This window comes from Rhea americana, unplaced genomic scaffold, assembly GCF_003343005.1.
Source record: "Rhea americana isolate MKP2758 unplaced genomic scaffold, rheAme1 scaffold_43, whole genome shotgun sequence".
Classification (NCBI taxonomy): domain Eukaryota; kingdom Metazoa; phylum Chordata; class Aves; order Rheiformes; family Rheidae; genus Rhea; species Rhea americana.
The window spans coordinates 5,229,686-5,246,033 of NW_028186568.1; the positions used below are offsets into that span (position 1 = coordinate 5,229,686).

At 41.0% G+C, this 16,348-nt stretch overlaps 1 protein-coding gene across 1 annotated transcript in view; it reads left to right on the forward strand.

Annotated features, from left to right (window-relative positions):
* Positions 1-13,262, forward strand: part of DACT2 (dishevelled binding antagonist of beta catenin 2) — a 37,826-nt gene extending 24,564 nt beyond the window's left edge. Inside the window, exons 2-4 of the mRNA XM_085315423.1 lie at positions 5,537-5,669; positions 7,282-7,569; positions 10,612-13,262. Coding sequence (XP_085171549.1) covers positions 5,537-5,669; positions 7,282-7,569; positions 10,612-12,410 — 2,220 coding nt within the window. The 3' untranslated portion in view covers positions 12,411-13,262. The remainder of the gene's footprint in view (positions 1-5,536; positions 5,670-7,281; positions 7,570-10,611) is intronic.
* Positions 13,263-16,348: the final 3,086 nt, after the last annotated feature.

Here is a 16,348-nt window from a genome sequence, read left to right on the forward strand (position 1 = left end):
GGGCGGCGGCGGGGGGCTGCCGGCGTCGCGGCCGTTATAACGGTCACTGGTCCCGCAAGGCGGGAGCTGGCCCGAGGGCGTCCGCGCCGAGGGGAGCGCGGAGGAGGAGGAGGAGCTGCTCGTTCACCGGGGCCGCGAAGCGAGGGACGGTTGGCTCGGGAAGTAGCCGCACGTCGAGGAAACGCTGCGGGGTCTGGTGCGGGCGGGCGCGCACACGAACGCGCGTGTGWGCGGCAGGAAATCCCCCCGGGAAGGGTTTGGTGAGACGTAAATACTTTGTTCTTGCGACGGGCCGTGTGATCAAAAGAGAAAAATAATTGAATGCCGGGCCTCGTAATTTGAAGTCCTACACTTGACACTGGCTCGTTGGTTTTTTTTGTGAAAGAAAGGAAAAAAAAAAAAAAAAAAAAAGGCTACATCGGGACTGAAACCTGTTTCGTAAGGGAGACCGCAATCAAAGCGTAGAGGGCTTTAATCTCTAGCGTGGGCAATTACACACTTCGGTAAGCTCAGAGTTAATTCAGAGCCCTTTCCCACCCGGTATTGATGTGAGGCTTGGCGAYCGGTTATCCATCAGGTGTGAAAGCAGAAAGGATATGTGCTCGCTGCCGGCGGTTTTATCGTACAGCATCTCGGGATGAAAATTGGCTTTAACCTTCAGGGAAACCTAAYCACTGCATGTGAAAACACAGCAGCAGGAGTATCTTGATTAAAGTAAAAAAAAAAAAATGCAAGACAAGTAGATTGCCAACCACTTGCCACTAGTGATTGCATATCGTTAATAATTTTAACTAATAGCTTCATCTATGTGTATATATATATTTACAAAAAGAATAAAGAACATTTATACCCTGTCTGGGGCCACTGGATTAATAGAAACACCCAAAGACCTCTGACCATAGTGGCTGTTCATTTTTTTTATGTCAGCTGCTGTGCTTTTATTACTCATTAGTTATATATTTTTTCAAATACGGTTTGAAAATAGAAGAGTAGTTTGTCAGGGCTTTACTGTCACCTTACAGGCTTTCAAGGACATGGGAGAAACCAGTCTTTAAAATTTTGCCTTTAGAACTGCAGGAGTCACAAGAATTAGGGTATCTTAGCACATACTGGAAAAGGATGGATTTCACCAGTAGGTGCCACTGCAATTATGGGAAACATGTGGCTCACTGTTTTCTGGGTTGCCTGGAAAGTGTTCAGAAAGCTTTAAAAGCACTGCTCAGAACTATATAAATCTACGGGCGTGTTCTTCAGCGAAACTGCAATTATTGTAAATGCTTAAAGTAGTGACAAAAAGCTCCTCCAATTGATCTGTGGCTGCTGGACTCTTTCCAGACTGGCATAGCTGGTAGCTTTCTAATGTTTTTTCACCTCTGATTTGCAGACACGTACTTGAGTAGGTACAGATGTCCATTTTGCTCAATAGCAAAATAAAGCCAACTGGTAAAAAGGTTTTCAGATCTTAAGAGCCCATAGACTATACACTGAAAATTACTTCTCAGTGACTCATGGGCAGCATGTCACACTCAAAGCCTTGAAATTTTTGTTCGTAATCATAGAAAATTAAGTTAAAACTAAAAGCAGTGGAAAATGCAAAGTGCAGCATTGCTTATGGAATGTTATTGTTGTTGCTCTTGGCCCGGGGAAAACAAAGTATGTGATGATTGCTCTATAAGCTTTCTGAGAAACTCATTAACAATGGAAATGTAGCTTTGTCTTGCTGTGCAGCTTTTACCAAGTTTCAAGCAGGGCTATAGCCTTGGGCTGAAGTGAGGTCCTAGTTTAGTTCAGAAAAAGTTTGGTCCCTGCAACATAAAGCTGTATCTGCCCATGCTGGCTCAAGGCTTCTCAGCAGTGGAAGCAAAACTGACAAGGAGTCAGGCCAAGGTTCTCTTACGATGGGAAGGAGAGAAATGGAAGAACAGAGGCAGTATTGTGGGGAGTCAAGTGCCACCAGCAGAAACATGAGGAGAGCCATCAGGTCCTGAAAAGACCACTAGCTAATGCCACTGTAACATCCCAATCCCTTTCCTGTGACAGCTGCCAGCCGGCCTTCATGGGAATCTGGCATCAACTGCAAGGCCATGGGCTTTCTGCCACCTCTAGCAGTCTGCTGTCTTCAGCTACCTCCTCCTTTGTCTCCACTAGTGGCTCACTTTGGTGTCCAGGAGCTCTTCTGACAGCTGCAAGTTACTGCAGCCCAGGCAGGACCATTCTACATGGAAGAAGCAGAGTTAAGTGACACCATCTACCAAAGACTGGTCTCTTGGCCAAACCATATTGTGATTGCCTAGAAGAGAAAGAAGAAATGCAAGTTCAAGCTAATAAAAAGAAAGAAATCTGTAACACTCTCACTGTCTAACTAGGTAGATACTTAAGGCAGCAGCATCCAATATTTCTCTATTGGTTCCTCAGAGAACATTATCTATATAATAATAATTTGATTTGAGTGCAATAATTTTTGTTTTACAAGATTTCAGGTGGCTTATCGCATTATAAAAATGTAGAAAAGGGACACAGCTTATACTGGATAAAGAAAACAGTCAATATTCTGCATTTTGCTTGGTCTTCTTCACCTTACACTAGTTTCAAATAGAAGAAAACATCTTTTAAACATAGGATATCTTTTAAAAATGATTTTTTTAAGTTAAGTTAGTTGTATAAATTCAAGCCTTTCTCAATGGAGGGAAATAGATGCTTCTGAAAGGCACTCATTCAGCTCACCCTGGGATAAGGGTGTCAGAGAGGTGAGATTAATTTCYGTCTGAAACTGTCTATTTTGCCCTGACAATTACAAAAAGACCCAAGGGTGGCCACATTTTAGATGTGCAAAACTAGCTAAGGTTAATGCTCTTGTTTATACATTCTAAAATACCATTAGATTAATAAAATCGTTAGATCCTAATCTGCACCCATAGAAGTAAATGGCAAGGCTCCCTTTAGTTTCAGAAATTAATAGTTAAGCAAAATAGGCAAATGTAACTAGTAGTTTTTGGTGCCTTGATTTGGCTTGCCAATTTGTGATGACCCATAGGAACTTTTTAGAGAATGTTCTTCTTTCTGAAAAACAAGTGTCACAAAGGTATCTYAAACTGGGCTTCCAAAGACAGGATGCCGTTGGTAGTACAAGAAGATTTTGAGAATACAGACCTGCATTTTCTGGACAAGAAAACACCTTTCCTTCCCTGCATGGTGCAGCCTACAGAAGTCTTCACAGCTGCATTGCCCAAAGCAAACAGATGGTTTCACCTGCAAGGTTTTGTCTCATGTAAAATTCATGTTATGAATTGAGAAAGAGTGTATTTAGGGCTTATTGTTCTAGGTACTCCTTACTGTGGTTATTAGAACAATAACAACAATAAACCTTAAGCAATTACACCGGAAAAGTCATCAGTATCCTTTGAGGAGCTAATTGTCTTGGATTGCAGGAGTTAACTGAAAGATCAAAGCTATGAAATCTGCCAGAAACATGAAAACCCAAAGCTACAGGACACCATGAAAAGGTTAAAAATGATGGTGTAAATCATGTGTGTTGGTTAAAATGCTGTAAAAGCGCAGACAGAACCTGGAGGTATAATAAATAATCTTTGAATACCTGAGAGCCTTGTGGCCTCTCTGCCATTAATCAGAAACCACAGACTGAGAGATTGGCTGGCAAAACATTAATCATTAAGCAATTAATTCCAGCCGTGAAAACAACTTTGTGATTTCCTGAGTAGGTGGGATTGAAGGAGGCATGACATATTTTTGTTTCTTAACTATAAAGAAAATAAAGAAGTACTAGGGAGGTTATATATTCATCATTCAGGTGGGATAGAAAATCTTCTTTATCCAATTCTTCCTTAGCTTTGTGTTTATGTGAAACAGGAAGAGTGAAAATCACTACCTATTTTCTTAGGAAGCAGTAATAAGCATATTGAACATAAAGCTTTCTACCTTTGTGAGAGACTAACAAAAAGGACCTTTATTTCTTGTGTCTTATATTTTGCTCTAGTTCTCTATAATTACAAAACAGGCTAGAAATACAGTTTTATTCTTCTGGGCAGCATCACCAACTAAAACAATTGTCTTGTGAGCCTCATGACATCTGTTTTTTTTTCTCTCTCTTTCTTGAATCTTCATTTCTGATTATTTCTTCATTACATCAGGTTCTTAGCTCTTCTTTGTTTTTACTATTTATAGCGATGGATAAACCTGAAAATGCAGGTCTTAAAAGCTGAATAATTGGAACACAAGGACAGCAGAATWGAAAATGTATACATACTGATTCTGATTTTTCTGCATATCATTTAATGTTGCAGATACTTTAATTAGTTTAAGGGACCTTGGGTTTTTTTTCCTTTTTTTCCCTTTTTTTTTTGTTTTGTTTTGTTTTCAGGGTTGGAAATGCTGCTAGAACTACCACTGATATTTCCAAATCTGAAATATATGCTTTAAAAAAAACCTTAATCATGTTTTTTTGCCATTACTGAATGGAAACCTGGCCCCTTAGGGGCTATGAGCACAACTTTACAATTAACTCACAGAGACTACCCTTCTGGAAAGTCTTGTAGAATGTATAGTTAAGTGTGATATAATTAGAAGTCGMCTAAATACCTTTGTCAGCTTGGGCCCAGATAATTTGCCAAGCCATGTGAGAAGTTTGTGACCGAAACCAGCCATGGCTGTTTGGCTGGTACCCTAATGACTGGCCATCTGCCTCTCTAGGCTGACTGCACAAACATGGGGGGAGCAACTCCACTAGCCGTTTTCTCAGGTCAGCCTGGTCAGTTATTGTAATGGGCACAGGCCCTTGTTGATGGCTTCTAAAGGATTATTCATTAGTTTGACACACCATTTATTTTAAATACGCTCGTTTTCATGGGAAGATTCAAATACCATCTTCTGCTTGAATAAAGTGTGTGGAAGTATCTAGTGATGAGACATACACGGGAAACTTTCAGCAAAATAAAGAGATGTCACAGTTCATGCCGTGTACCCATTCAGCTGTGAAGAGATGTCAGCAAAGCTTAAGGGGTTTGCAGAATTAAGTATGCTACCTGTACTTCTTATGGCAATAAGACAGCTTTATATGCAGTAGTTTCCTTTCATCAGAAAGTGTTTTAGACTGCAAGTGTCTTAGAGTGCTTTCAGACTATCCATAATGTTTATCTCATTCTCCACTCAACTGCAGCGTTGGCAAAATGGGGTACATCAATGTGTTAATTGAGGAAAGATTGCCATTGTCTTTAGAGTGATACAGTTCCTGCCATGGGTGTAACAAAAAGGGAAGCTAAAAATAATTTTTCCAGTATGAAAAGTATTGAGAAAATCTTCAGCTAGACAGAAGACAATATATTTTGAGAAAAATGTTTTGTACTTGCACGTTATTTCAGTCTCATTAAAGAGAGCCAATTGCAGCAGTGCCTAGCTAAGCAAAACATTTTATGAGCGCGTAATCTGTCCGGCACAGATGGCCTGAATTTGTGAATTGCCACTGAGATTCTAACTGTGATTATTCTTAATTTCCACCTTCTTTCCTCAACTTATGAATTAGTCTCATTTGAGGAGACAGGATGTCGGCTTGAAAAGCCACCTGGATCAACTAGACCAGCAAATAAGCGAGCTGAAACTGGACGTCAGTAAGACCTCCAGTGAATACCTGGACAGTGACAGCCGGCCCAGCTCAGGTAATGTGCATTTGGTCATTTATTGTCAGGAGTATTGTGCTAATAGAACTGAAAGATGTGGACTGCTAAACAAACTCCATATATTATTTGAGCAGAAACAGTGTCTGTGGGCTGAGGTGGAGAGTAGTGTGACCTGGCACAGAGCACACATGTTGGGATGGTAGGAGTCTTCCAACAAAGCTGGTGTAACTGGAAAATGCTGTTTTATTCATGCAGAAAATTTTYTCTGCAAGTATAAAAAATATTGATGAAAATGGGCATTTTAGCCACAAGCAGAAGGAGGAGGAGGATAGAGTGATTAATCCATTGCAGACCTTATTCAGTGCAGAATGGCCACTGACAAAGTGACTAGAATACTTCCTAGGAGTAAGGGAGACCAACATCAACGTCAGTGCTCTGCTTGAATCAGAGAAGGCTCTCTAAAGCCTTTAGGATCAGTATCACTGCTGCAGTCTGGCCTAATGAATGTTTGATCAGTTATATAAAAATGAAACAGTTCTATTAAAAACACTCTGAGAAAAGCTACTCCAGCCATTTACTGGCTAAAGTTCTCACAGACCAAGGGAGACYGAGTTTCAAGTGACTAGTCTGATTGATTCACACAGAGAGCTGAAATGTGGCCTTATATAGATAGAATATCTGTTAAAAAGAGTTCCTGTTAGTGTGAAACTCCTAGTGTGAAACAATAGGAGTACCTCTTTTCAAGAATTTTGAAGTGAGACAAGGAAAGAAATTTTTGTTGGAATCATGAAAACTTGTATGATACAGGGAAAATCATTTCACGCTTATCTGTATATATACACATTAATAATGAATACTTTTCTGAAATGTTATAAAAATACTGAGTAGAGATAAAACATCRTCCCATTAACTACTTCTCCTAATAGTTTTCAACCATTTTTTCTAAGTACAATTTGTATTAACATTATATGTATTTTTGCAGACTTATAGTTGTAGTGGCTATAAGAAGTACACAGTTCTGTGAGTGTTTCCGTTCAAGAATAATGTGATTAGACATATACACGTAGTTCAAAGGAATCAGCTTGCTTTTCTTTGTTTGTTTTATATAGAGAGGACTAATAAAAATTCCTATCTTTAAGTTGCAAAAAGCCATATTTAATACAACTTTCACGATTAATTGGCAATAGCCACAAGACTTGGAGGGAAAAGATAGCCTCTGTTCTGTGCCCTTACATGTTCCAGCTGTCTTAGGCTTGGCTGCTCTGATCACAAGCTAGTTTTACTCTACTTTCCAATCTTGGCACCTAGCCAAGTTACAATGGCATAAGATGGCCCTAYTTTGTACTTATTGCATAATAATCACCAAAGAAGTTCTCCAGTGAAGAACTAGGCATGATGGTGCTGCACTCACCCCATCCCACCTCAGAATTAAGCATGTATGTGCTGGCTCATGACCTAAGTAAATATGCAGAAGCCCAATAAAATCTATTGAGTTGGAGTATCTCTCTCCAAAAGTTACCCTCAGAAATGATCATAAATCTAGATCTGTAGCAAACAGCAAAGGGAGATTTATTTTACGCATTTTTCTTCCGCAGAGCATGTTTAGTCACTGTAAATCATAACGATTTTCCTATTTATTTTAACTCTGCAGGTTTCTATGACTTGAGTGATGGCGGCTCTTGCTCRCTCTCCAATTCCTGCACCTCTGTGTACAGCGAGTCCATCTCCTCCTCCCACACCAGTCTCCTGCCCTGCTCTCAAAACCCTAAAGCAAGGCTCAGTGTGTTTGATTACCGACCTAAGTCTGCAGATGAAACTACTGTACACACCGCCAGTTTCCAACAGCAAGGAACCTATGTCAGCGATGGATGTTGGATTACAGCTAACATGGACATTTCTGGGACTCCAGCCAGGTCCCGACCAAGGCCAGTTTCCACAGGTAATCGACTGCAGAAATGTATGCTCATCCAAGAGAAAGGGAAAATCCCAGTTATTACTTTTAGAAGCTAATATACCAAGAGTGTAATTAATATACAGCGCTAATTTTAAATACACAAAGTAAGAATTAAATTAAACCACACGGCCAAACCATATACTGTCCAACTTTCACTTGTCTCATACTCAGGTGCTTTTAAAACAACAAGTAAAGATGACAAATAAAGATAGAAATAAAAAGTATTTAAATGCATGAGGTAAAATTGTCATGAACGTCTAGATACCATTTTAATATACCTGTTTATGAAGTAGAAAAATTTCAGTGTTTGCATGAAATGACAGGGATGTATACAAGTACAAGGTAAATYCAGTATTAGAGCTGTTATATTCTACTAAGAAAGCTTTTATAAAAATCTAAGGAGRAGGAGGTAGCTCTTCCAGATTTAGTGTCTCTTTTCTCAATCACTTGTCAGATGAGTGTGATAATACCTATTACCTAACCATCTTTATTCAAATTTCTGTGGACTCCAATATTGTCCTTTTTCATACTTGTATTATGTAATGTTAGGGATAGCAGACACCAAAGATTAATGGACTGCCTAGAAACCAGCTTTGAGCCTAATGTTGGATCAAGTCACAGAGAACATCATTTCAAATGTGGTGTCACTTTGAGTCTTTTCCGCTGCTTCTGGACCTGAGCTAGTTCATCTCTGGCTTGCTTAGAGCAGAAACAAAGGCCATGGATGATGTACTTGGCCGTACAGACATACCTGAGTTGATGGTGGTCAGTTACAGCCTAACAGCTTCTTGGAGGTTGGGGGTGGAGCTGAGCGCAGTGGTCCCTGGCGCCTGTATTCAGGTTACAGAATTGATGTTGTATCAGAAAATTCACCACTTTGCAACATTTTGCTAAGACACCCAAGGCTTTATGATTCTGGATATGGAGATAGACTAGCAAGAGAGTATGCTAGTTGATGTTAAAKAGTGATGTGCAAGTCAAGGTTCAACCCCTCTTCCTTTCTTTCTTCTTCCTGGCTACAAACCCTTAGCTTCTTCAGTGTGAGAACCATAAATAGATGGGTTGTTGTCTCCACATAGACCTGAAGGAAAAAAAAATCCTGCAAAACTGACCATGTCACAGGGAGATTGGATGACATTATGTCAGAAGAACATCAACTGGAGAGGAGAAGAAACTTTTTTCACTCCTTAGCTTGCCCCCCACCTGTGTAACTGGGCCAGGTGCAAATGGGCTACTACTTCTTTCAGTAGCAGCAGGAGGGCTTCCTGAAACCCAGCAGAGACATTCTTGTGAGCCCTTCAACCAGAGCTTTGCACTGGTTGAGAGTCACAGATCCTTTGATTGAATTTTGGGGTTTCTGTTTGTTTTGTACTGGGATAAAATATTTTTGCTAAAAGTTTGCAATCTTGGTTTAGATCCTTTCTTGCCTCACTGCAGATAAATTAATGAGTCTGGGTTCCTCCTGTGAAAGCATATATCATCTTGAGCTAGAGCATGGGTTAGAATTTTGTCTTTTCTTTTAACATAGTGCTGAGAACAAATCAGTTTGTGATAGAACAAGCCTTTTTCACAGAACTTTTGTGCTGCACAGTATGTAAAACCAAGGCAAAAAGAGAGCACTGTCAACAGTTGCCTTAATGTATTTTCATAATGAAAATACATTACTTGAGACATCATCATTCTGATCTTTGCTGTAACAGGTCTGTAAGTGCCTCAGGTAGGACAGTGCAGACAACTCCAAATTTTGAAGTCTCCCATAAACTTCCTCTAATAAGACAGAAATAGTCACTGTAAGTGACTTACCTAGTTGGGYCTGATGCTTGGGTTTGCTGTGGCAGCAGGAAGCAGTGACAAAATTAGCTAGCTGAGGATTTGTTGGCATTACAGTCTTCACTGTCATGCTGAGAAATCCAGGCTAATTACAGATGGTGCTTCCGGTACCAGAAGTAATAAAATTGCAATACCATAGTGCTCTGCTGGATGACTTGTTTCAGTAGAGTACTGTCCTAACACAGCTGTCCTAACACAGCTGTCCTGCTCTTAGAGCACGATCTGACTCTGAGTCACAGCTCCTGAGGAGATGCTCCTGAGACGAAGCAGGGCAACAATCAAGTGTAACTAACAGCAACCTTGAGAGTACTCCAAGATTTAAGAGATCTGAATTGGTGGTCGTAAATGCCATCTTCAGGGACTGAACCTCTGTCTGCCTGAGTATTTACCATTAGAACTTCTTATCCTCCGTCAAGGTAAAAAGGATTTTTCATCCACTCTTATACACATTTAATGTTGACTTTTTAGAAACCCACACGTGGAATTTTACCATTCCTGTTTTTCTGCCATTCAGTAAAACCTCAGAGTATTTCCTGCCGGAATCAAAGGTTCTAAAAACTTTGAATGTAAAACAAGTGAATTGCTTGAGAAAGCCATGAGACTGGTAATGCTATTGGAGGAGGAGCCAGAATTCAGAGTTAACCATTAAAAACCATGCCACAAACTGTTTATATGCTGAAAATTTCAGGAATAGATTGGTTATAGTGAAAAGAAATAAGACACTTAGCCAGAGGAAGCCTTTATCTTATCTTAGGGGAAAGTATTAACAAATTATGTTTGTTGCATTAGATAATTTTGCATGACATTCAACTTTAAGCTTTCTGGTGCTTGATTCACTTTTCATTTCTACTCAGAAATAAAAATAATTCATTATTTTTGTTTGTTTTGTTGAATTCCTGTTAGTCTATGAAGTTCTAGAACATTTTTCTATATACACAGGTTTATTTTCTTCTAAGTAGCAGAGTTTAAATTACCTGCATTGGCATTAAAAGACATTCTAATCTCCTTTGTGCTCAGGTGAACAAAAGCTCTGAAGTAATTCAGTGTTCTTGGAGGACTGAAACTTTTTTCCTCCTTCATGCTATCAATTTTAGTAAAAGCTGGCACATCCTACTGAAATAGTGCTAATAACATAAGCCAGCTTGAGTGTAATTGTCTGTGATTTAATTAGGTTATTTATTTTCATCCAATGTGTAGGTGACTTGGAAAGACTCAATCCAGCAGACACTAGATTTCAGAAAGAGACAGATCCCAAGTCCATATTGCCTTTGTGCCATACAGGAGAACTGCAGTTGCTCAGCGTGGATTCCAAATTCCAGAATGATTTGGTCTCCAAGAATGGCATTGATGTGTATCCTTACCCAAGCCCCCTTCATGCCGTGGCTTTACAAAGCCCCCTTTTCTCCCTGGTGGGGACATCCCCAGAAACAGACCTCCAGCCTCCCCCCAGCAGACCTCTGCCTAGTATGATGGGTCCCAGCTTGATTAGGACTAGGCCAACCACTGAGGCGAAACCAGGGGGTTACATCCATAAATTACTCCAGCTGACGAGATGCAAAGGAAATAATCGGGCTGATGCCAGTGAGCAGATTTTGACAAAGAGCCAGCCATCCACAATGCACCAGAGACTCATTATAACCCCCAGTGCTGGTGGAGTGAAAATTAACAGCAGCAGTAGCCAGCTGGAAAAACAAGTGAGCTCCCTGGAAAGCAACAAAGCTGAAGGGAAGTTCCAGAGAGATGTGCCGGAGGGGGAATGTGCCAAGCAGCAGGAGATAGCATGCTCTYTGGATGGAGAACAGCCATCTACCACGCCTGACACAGAGCCTTCAGCTGTGAATACTTGTTATCCTGCCAAGTCAGCAGTAAGGGGCTCTCCTCTGGCAGAAGCAATGGAGAGTAGCGAGGAGCACAGTTCATCCTGCTCACAGCTATGCCAGGATGACTCCAGCCTTGGCACATGGAACCCTAAACCTGTCCCATCCAGAAAGCTGCCCCTCAAAAGATGTGGAAATCCCAAACTGACTAACTCTGGGGGTCATGAACGAGCAGCACGGAGTGAGTTTGTTCATGCTCAGTTCGTCCCTGCAGAATCCCACCAGGTCCGGGTCAAGTTTGCCAGCTCCAAAACAAAGGCAGTAAAGATAAAGAGAAGAAACAGTGAAAAGGCGCTTCGGCCTGGGAAGCAGGCCTTCTGCACGGAAAAGGCAAGAGGGCTCCATGGAGCTGCCAGGCTGCCTGCCGAGTGGAATCAGCCCCAAAGGCCACACGGAATAAGGAACCTTGCGCGGAGACCTTCGTATTCAGGTGATGTGACTGGCAGGTCATGCTCAGAATCTAGCCTATTGCCTGCACAGCTCAGACTACTCCCCATGCCATCCAGGCCGGAGCTCTACAGGGCTTCTGCCAATGCACTGTATTCCCTCGAAGCCGCTTACGTAGACACAGCTACCAAGAAGAAGCAGCGCAAGTGGCAATCYACAGTGGAGATCTCTGCCAAGGCCCACCTGGCCAACCTCTCTAGTGGCTTTGGTCTCGGGGCACCAAGGCAGCCAGCAAGAAGAGCTGGTGTCATGCGTACTGTTAGTATGAGGGCTCGCTCAAAGAGTCATCATCCGGAAGCTAATGCCAAAAGTGAGTCAGACCACTCTGAGTACTCTGCAGAGTGTGCTTCTCTCTTTCATTCCACCATCGCAGAGACCAGTGAAGGGGAGGTCAGTGATTTCACAGCTAACCGTTTTGGGGACAGTGAGTCCAGCGAAAGCGATTTGGATGGCAGCAGTAGCAGCAGCAGCCTTGCYCTTGACTATGATGAGGGTGATGAAAGTGAGCTGATTTGGCCTGAAGCTTCTGTCAGACAATCAGGGTCTGTCCAGGCCTCTTCCAAGCCTCTTCCCCCAGTTCCCAAAATCTGTCGCATCAAAGCTTCAAAGGCACTGAAGAAGAAGATTAGGAGATTCCAACCTGCCTCTCTAAAGGTTATGACCATGGTTTAAGGGAGAGCAATCATCTGTTTATCCAAGTGAGGCATCCTGCTAGCTCTCCTTTGCTAAACAGAAGAACTGATGTGCAATTGATGTTGCTTAAACAAACTGTGAACAATCCCTGAATCAACACAAGGGATCTTTTAATTTGTTAATGCCTGGATGGAAATGTCACTGTATCTGATTTCCTCTTTTGCCATTTATTCTGTAAATAAGGATCTATGTATATTGTGTGATGCCTTTTCTTACTATGCAGAAGGGTCATCATGGTGAAAATGAAATGTTAATATGAGATGACATGCCCAAACAACCTGTGCTGGAAGATTTTGCAGGCAGGCTCTTGATCACTTTTTGTCCATGTGCACTCACAAAAACAGTCTTGGACACAAAGGCCTCCCAAGAAGAGCTCTTCCCCAAATGGAGATGTGGCAGCTTCTCTCTCTCTTGTGAGGCGTTCTCTGCAGTCTGAAGCATTAACCAACCACCTGTCACTGTGCTTACATGGAAAAGCTCTCAGTGCTCTCCATAGTTTTACTCCCTTTCATATGAACTGTTCACATATGGTCACAACATCAGGAAGACAAGTTTGTTCCTCAATAGGAACATTTTATGCTTAAGCAAGACGGCAAATGTATTTGTGAATGAGAACAGGACTTCAGTCCATTTCCTGTTTTCAAAATTTGAGAGTATAGGGGTTTTTCTAACCCCATCTTTATGATGTTCCATGTTATTGTTCATTTATTGAATGCATAAAAGAACATGAAGAGGGGTCAGTTCCACAGCATGTGAATAGCTGGGACTGACGATATAGCTTTGCCCTGAAATTGCAGACTCAATAAATACTATTTAATGTACTTCTGAAAACTATTTTTGTCTGGCTTTCATGTCTAAAGAAAATTATTCTGAACTCTGGACAAAGGATAGAAAATGTAAATATTCTGACATGTCACAGGAATGCAGAGGAGCATTCTCTAATGGAGCAGACTTTTTTTGAATCACTTCGCAGAGGCATTCCTTTTTATTATTCAGAGGGTCGCTATAGGTCATCATGACCAGGGTCCTTATAGCCTCTGCTTCAAAAGCCTGGTTCTGCACCTGCTGCTGTATAAGTGAATTTAAAAAACAAACTTGTACTGAGGACAGGCACACATACACACACACACACACTATTTTGAATGCCCTTGAGAGTACCTGTATGAAGATTTGAACTGGTTGCTAAACTGATGAAGAGGTTTTTTTGTGTGTTCAAACAAGCAGTCCTAATGCTTTTCTCTGAGCACAGCAATCTGGAGGCTGAGCTGAAATTCACCCAGTGTTTACCAAAGATCAGGTATTATCCTCCTACCCTGTTTCAATACCCTATCTGAATACATTCCTGGCCTAGGAGACGTAGGCATTACCTCATTCAGGGAATATACTGGCTCTGAAACAAAAGGCATGTGCTCAGCAGAAACTGTGGGTAAAAGTGCTTGTTTACTCCAAGGATTCCTTAGCAAACAGAAGCATTGAAAGATTAAAWTTTTAAACCCATGCCTTCTGTTTTTCAGAAGCTATGTTTTTAAGCCACTCTGTTTTTTTTCTAAATATTTTTGTAAAATGAGGTACAGAAAAGTAAAAGTTACAAGGTGAATTAATATATTGAAATATTTGCAGCTAAAACATAAGACAATCCTTATTTACTGATATTCTTCATACTAATAAAAATACTTCTATTTCACACTGCAATAAGGAAAGTATTAAAGTTTAGTCAGTGGTATATGTTTAAGCATTTTTTTGTGGTCCCAAGAATACTTGGACATATAACCACTCCAGTAAGATGAATGAGATAATTTCATGGGCTTGGTGGTGGTTTCTTGTTCAGCATGTCTAGCAGCAGAACAAACAAAGTAGTGATTTATGCCATGTTGACTTTGCACACCACAAAAGGATTTTTTTTTCCATTTACACAAAAGCTTTTATTTTGGGGAGCTTGTCAAAAGTTACATATGAATCTTTAATCTATGGATTTTCTGTTTTGAAGGGCTTTTCAGTTAGATGGGAGTTTTGTGGGAGATTAGTTTGAGGCTGGTTTTTTTTCACAGCGGTGGGAATTGTTCCTAACTAGAGAACTGTTCTGGGTAGGAGCAATCTGATACCCAATAAACACCACTACCTAGTAGCTCCCTGTCTTTTTATCAGAGTACCTCAAACAATAAGTTTGTGCTCTGATAACACAGCAAATAACATCTGTCCTCCTAGAGCCAGCATAAAGCCAACATAAAAGCATAAAGCTGGCACAACCTTTATCATCATATGCCTTAGCTAATTTGACAARTAAGATTATGTGCCCATGCTTGACCCTAAGGAAGGCTGGAGGATTTCACCAGTACAGATGATCTGCTATTAAGTTTCAAGATATCATCATGCATAGTGATGCTGTTGAGCTGTGATTTTGGGGAGGAAGGACAGTGTTGGTAGCATTTCAGATGCCCAAGGTGTGGGCAGCAGTCTGTTGCCCCCCTGCACACCTGAGGGGACTGAGAGTGATYKCTGTGGTRCTTCGTCCCACTGTGGACGTGGTAWCACAAAGTCACCTGGYAGACACTGGGACCTCCTTCATCACCCAGTTTACTCCAAGATGTTGGACCTTCTCCCTGGAGGAGAAATGCTGCTTTCCTCTGGCACAGATCCTGTGCATGGGCTACAGCAAAGCACTCTCCTAGTTCTCTTGCTTGGAGCAGAAGCTGTATTGGGAACATCGCTCCTGCTCCAGAGGGTAGAAGCAGGCCAGTGCAGAGCAGGCCAGGAGACTGGGGTGGCCCATACCCCAGCAGCACTGGCACCAAAAATATGGCTATGGTTTAATACACTGATAGTTACAAGTGTCTTTTAGTACCAAGTATATTGATAATTTTGGTAACACCTGCATACAAGTATGATGCTTATCAGTGCTCTGTCCATATGCAGCTGTGGGCTAGCTCTGGTGACAGCACCCAGCAATCTCCATCTCTGGAGCAAACAAATCTGAAACACAGCTAAGATTAACAAATATCTGTAAATGCTTTGATGCTCTATCCTTTTATACCCATGTATTAAATTCATAAAACGGCCTTCAGCTCCATATGATGTCAGCGAGAATCAGGGGTGCCCATCTTTACTCACAATCATGGCAATGCACAATGGTAATATTCCTGGTTTATTTTCCCCTACAGAACCAACACACAAAATCCTTTTTCCYGTCCTGTGTCTAGTACTATACATGCCTACTAGAATGTAAAAAAATGTCACCGAGTCAATTGAAGTTAGACTTTGGTGAAAGTCTAACACCAAACCTAATGTATTTTAGGAGTGAGAAGTTTAGCACCTTCACTGTGACTTAATTAGCAAGTGTATTGTTCTGATGGCTGTGTCAAAAACAACTTTATGCAGTGTCTCCATTGCAGAAGCTAACATCTGTCGTAGCTCTAAGCTGTAGTGAATCAAAATCATTCATTACTGAAATATATGTACCAGATCAGCAGCTTCTTTCTGTCAGTCATTTACACTTTGATGTAGGAGCAAATTGCTCCTAAACCTCAAAGGAAAAAGAAAATAGAGAGCAAATAGAAAGGGGATTAAGGAAGCTTTAATAAGAATGTACAGAATAGATCAGTCCTTTAATTTTAAAGACTTCATTAATCCTTTTATTGCTCTAATAATGTTGGAATTTTATAATTACCAACCATCTTGGCCTTGATATGAATTATATTTTCCTTCAGATTAACTGTGTTAAGCATATGATTTTATGCTTTTATTTTTTTAATTCATATTCAGTACACAAACCATGGTAGTAAGTCAGGGAACTGGTATTTTGTTGGAGATGCCACCCTTGAGACTAGACCTTTGTCTTTAGTGACTTCTGGTCAGGTAAGGCTCTATTTAAAAGAACAGTAGATACCATTTGGTAAGTCAAAACAGCCAAGGATGATTCA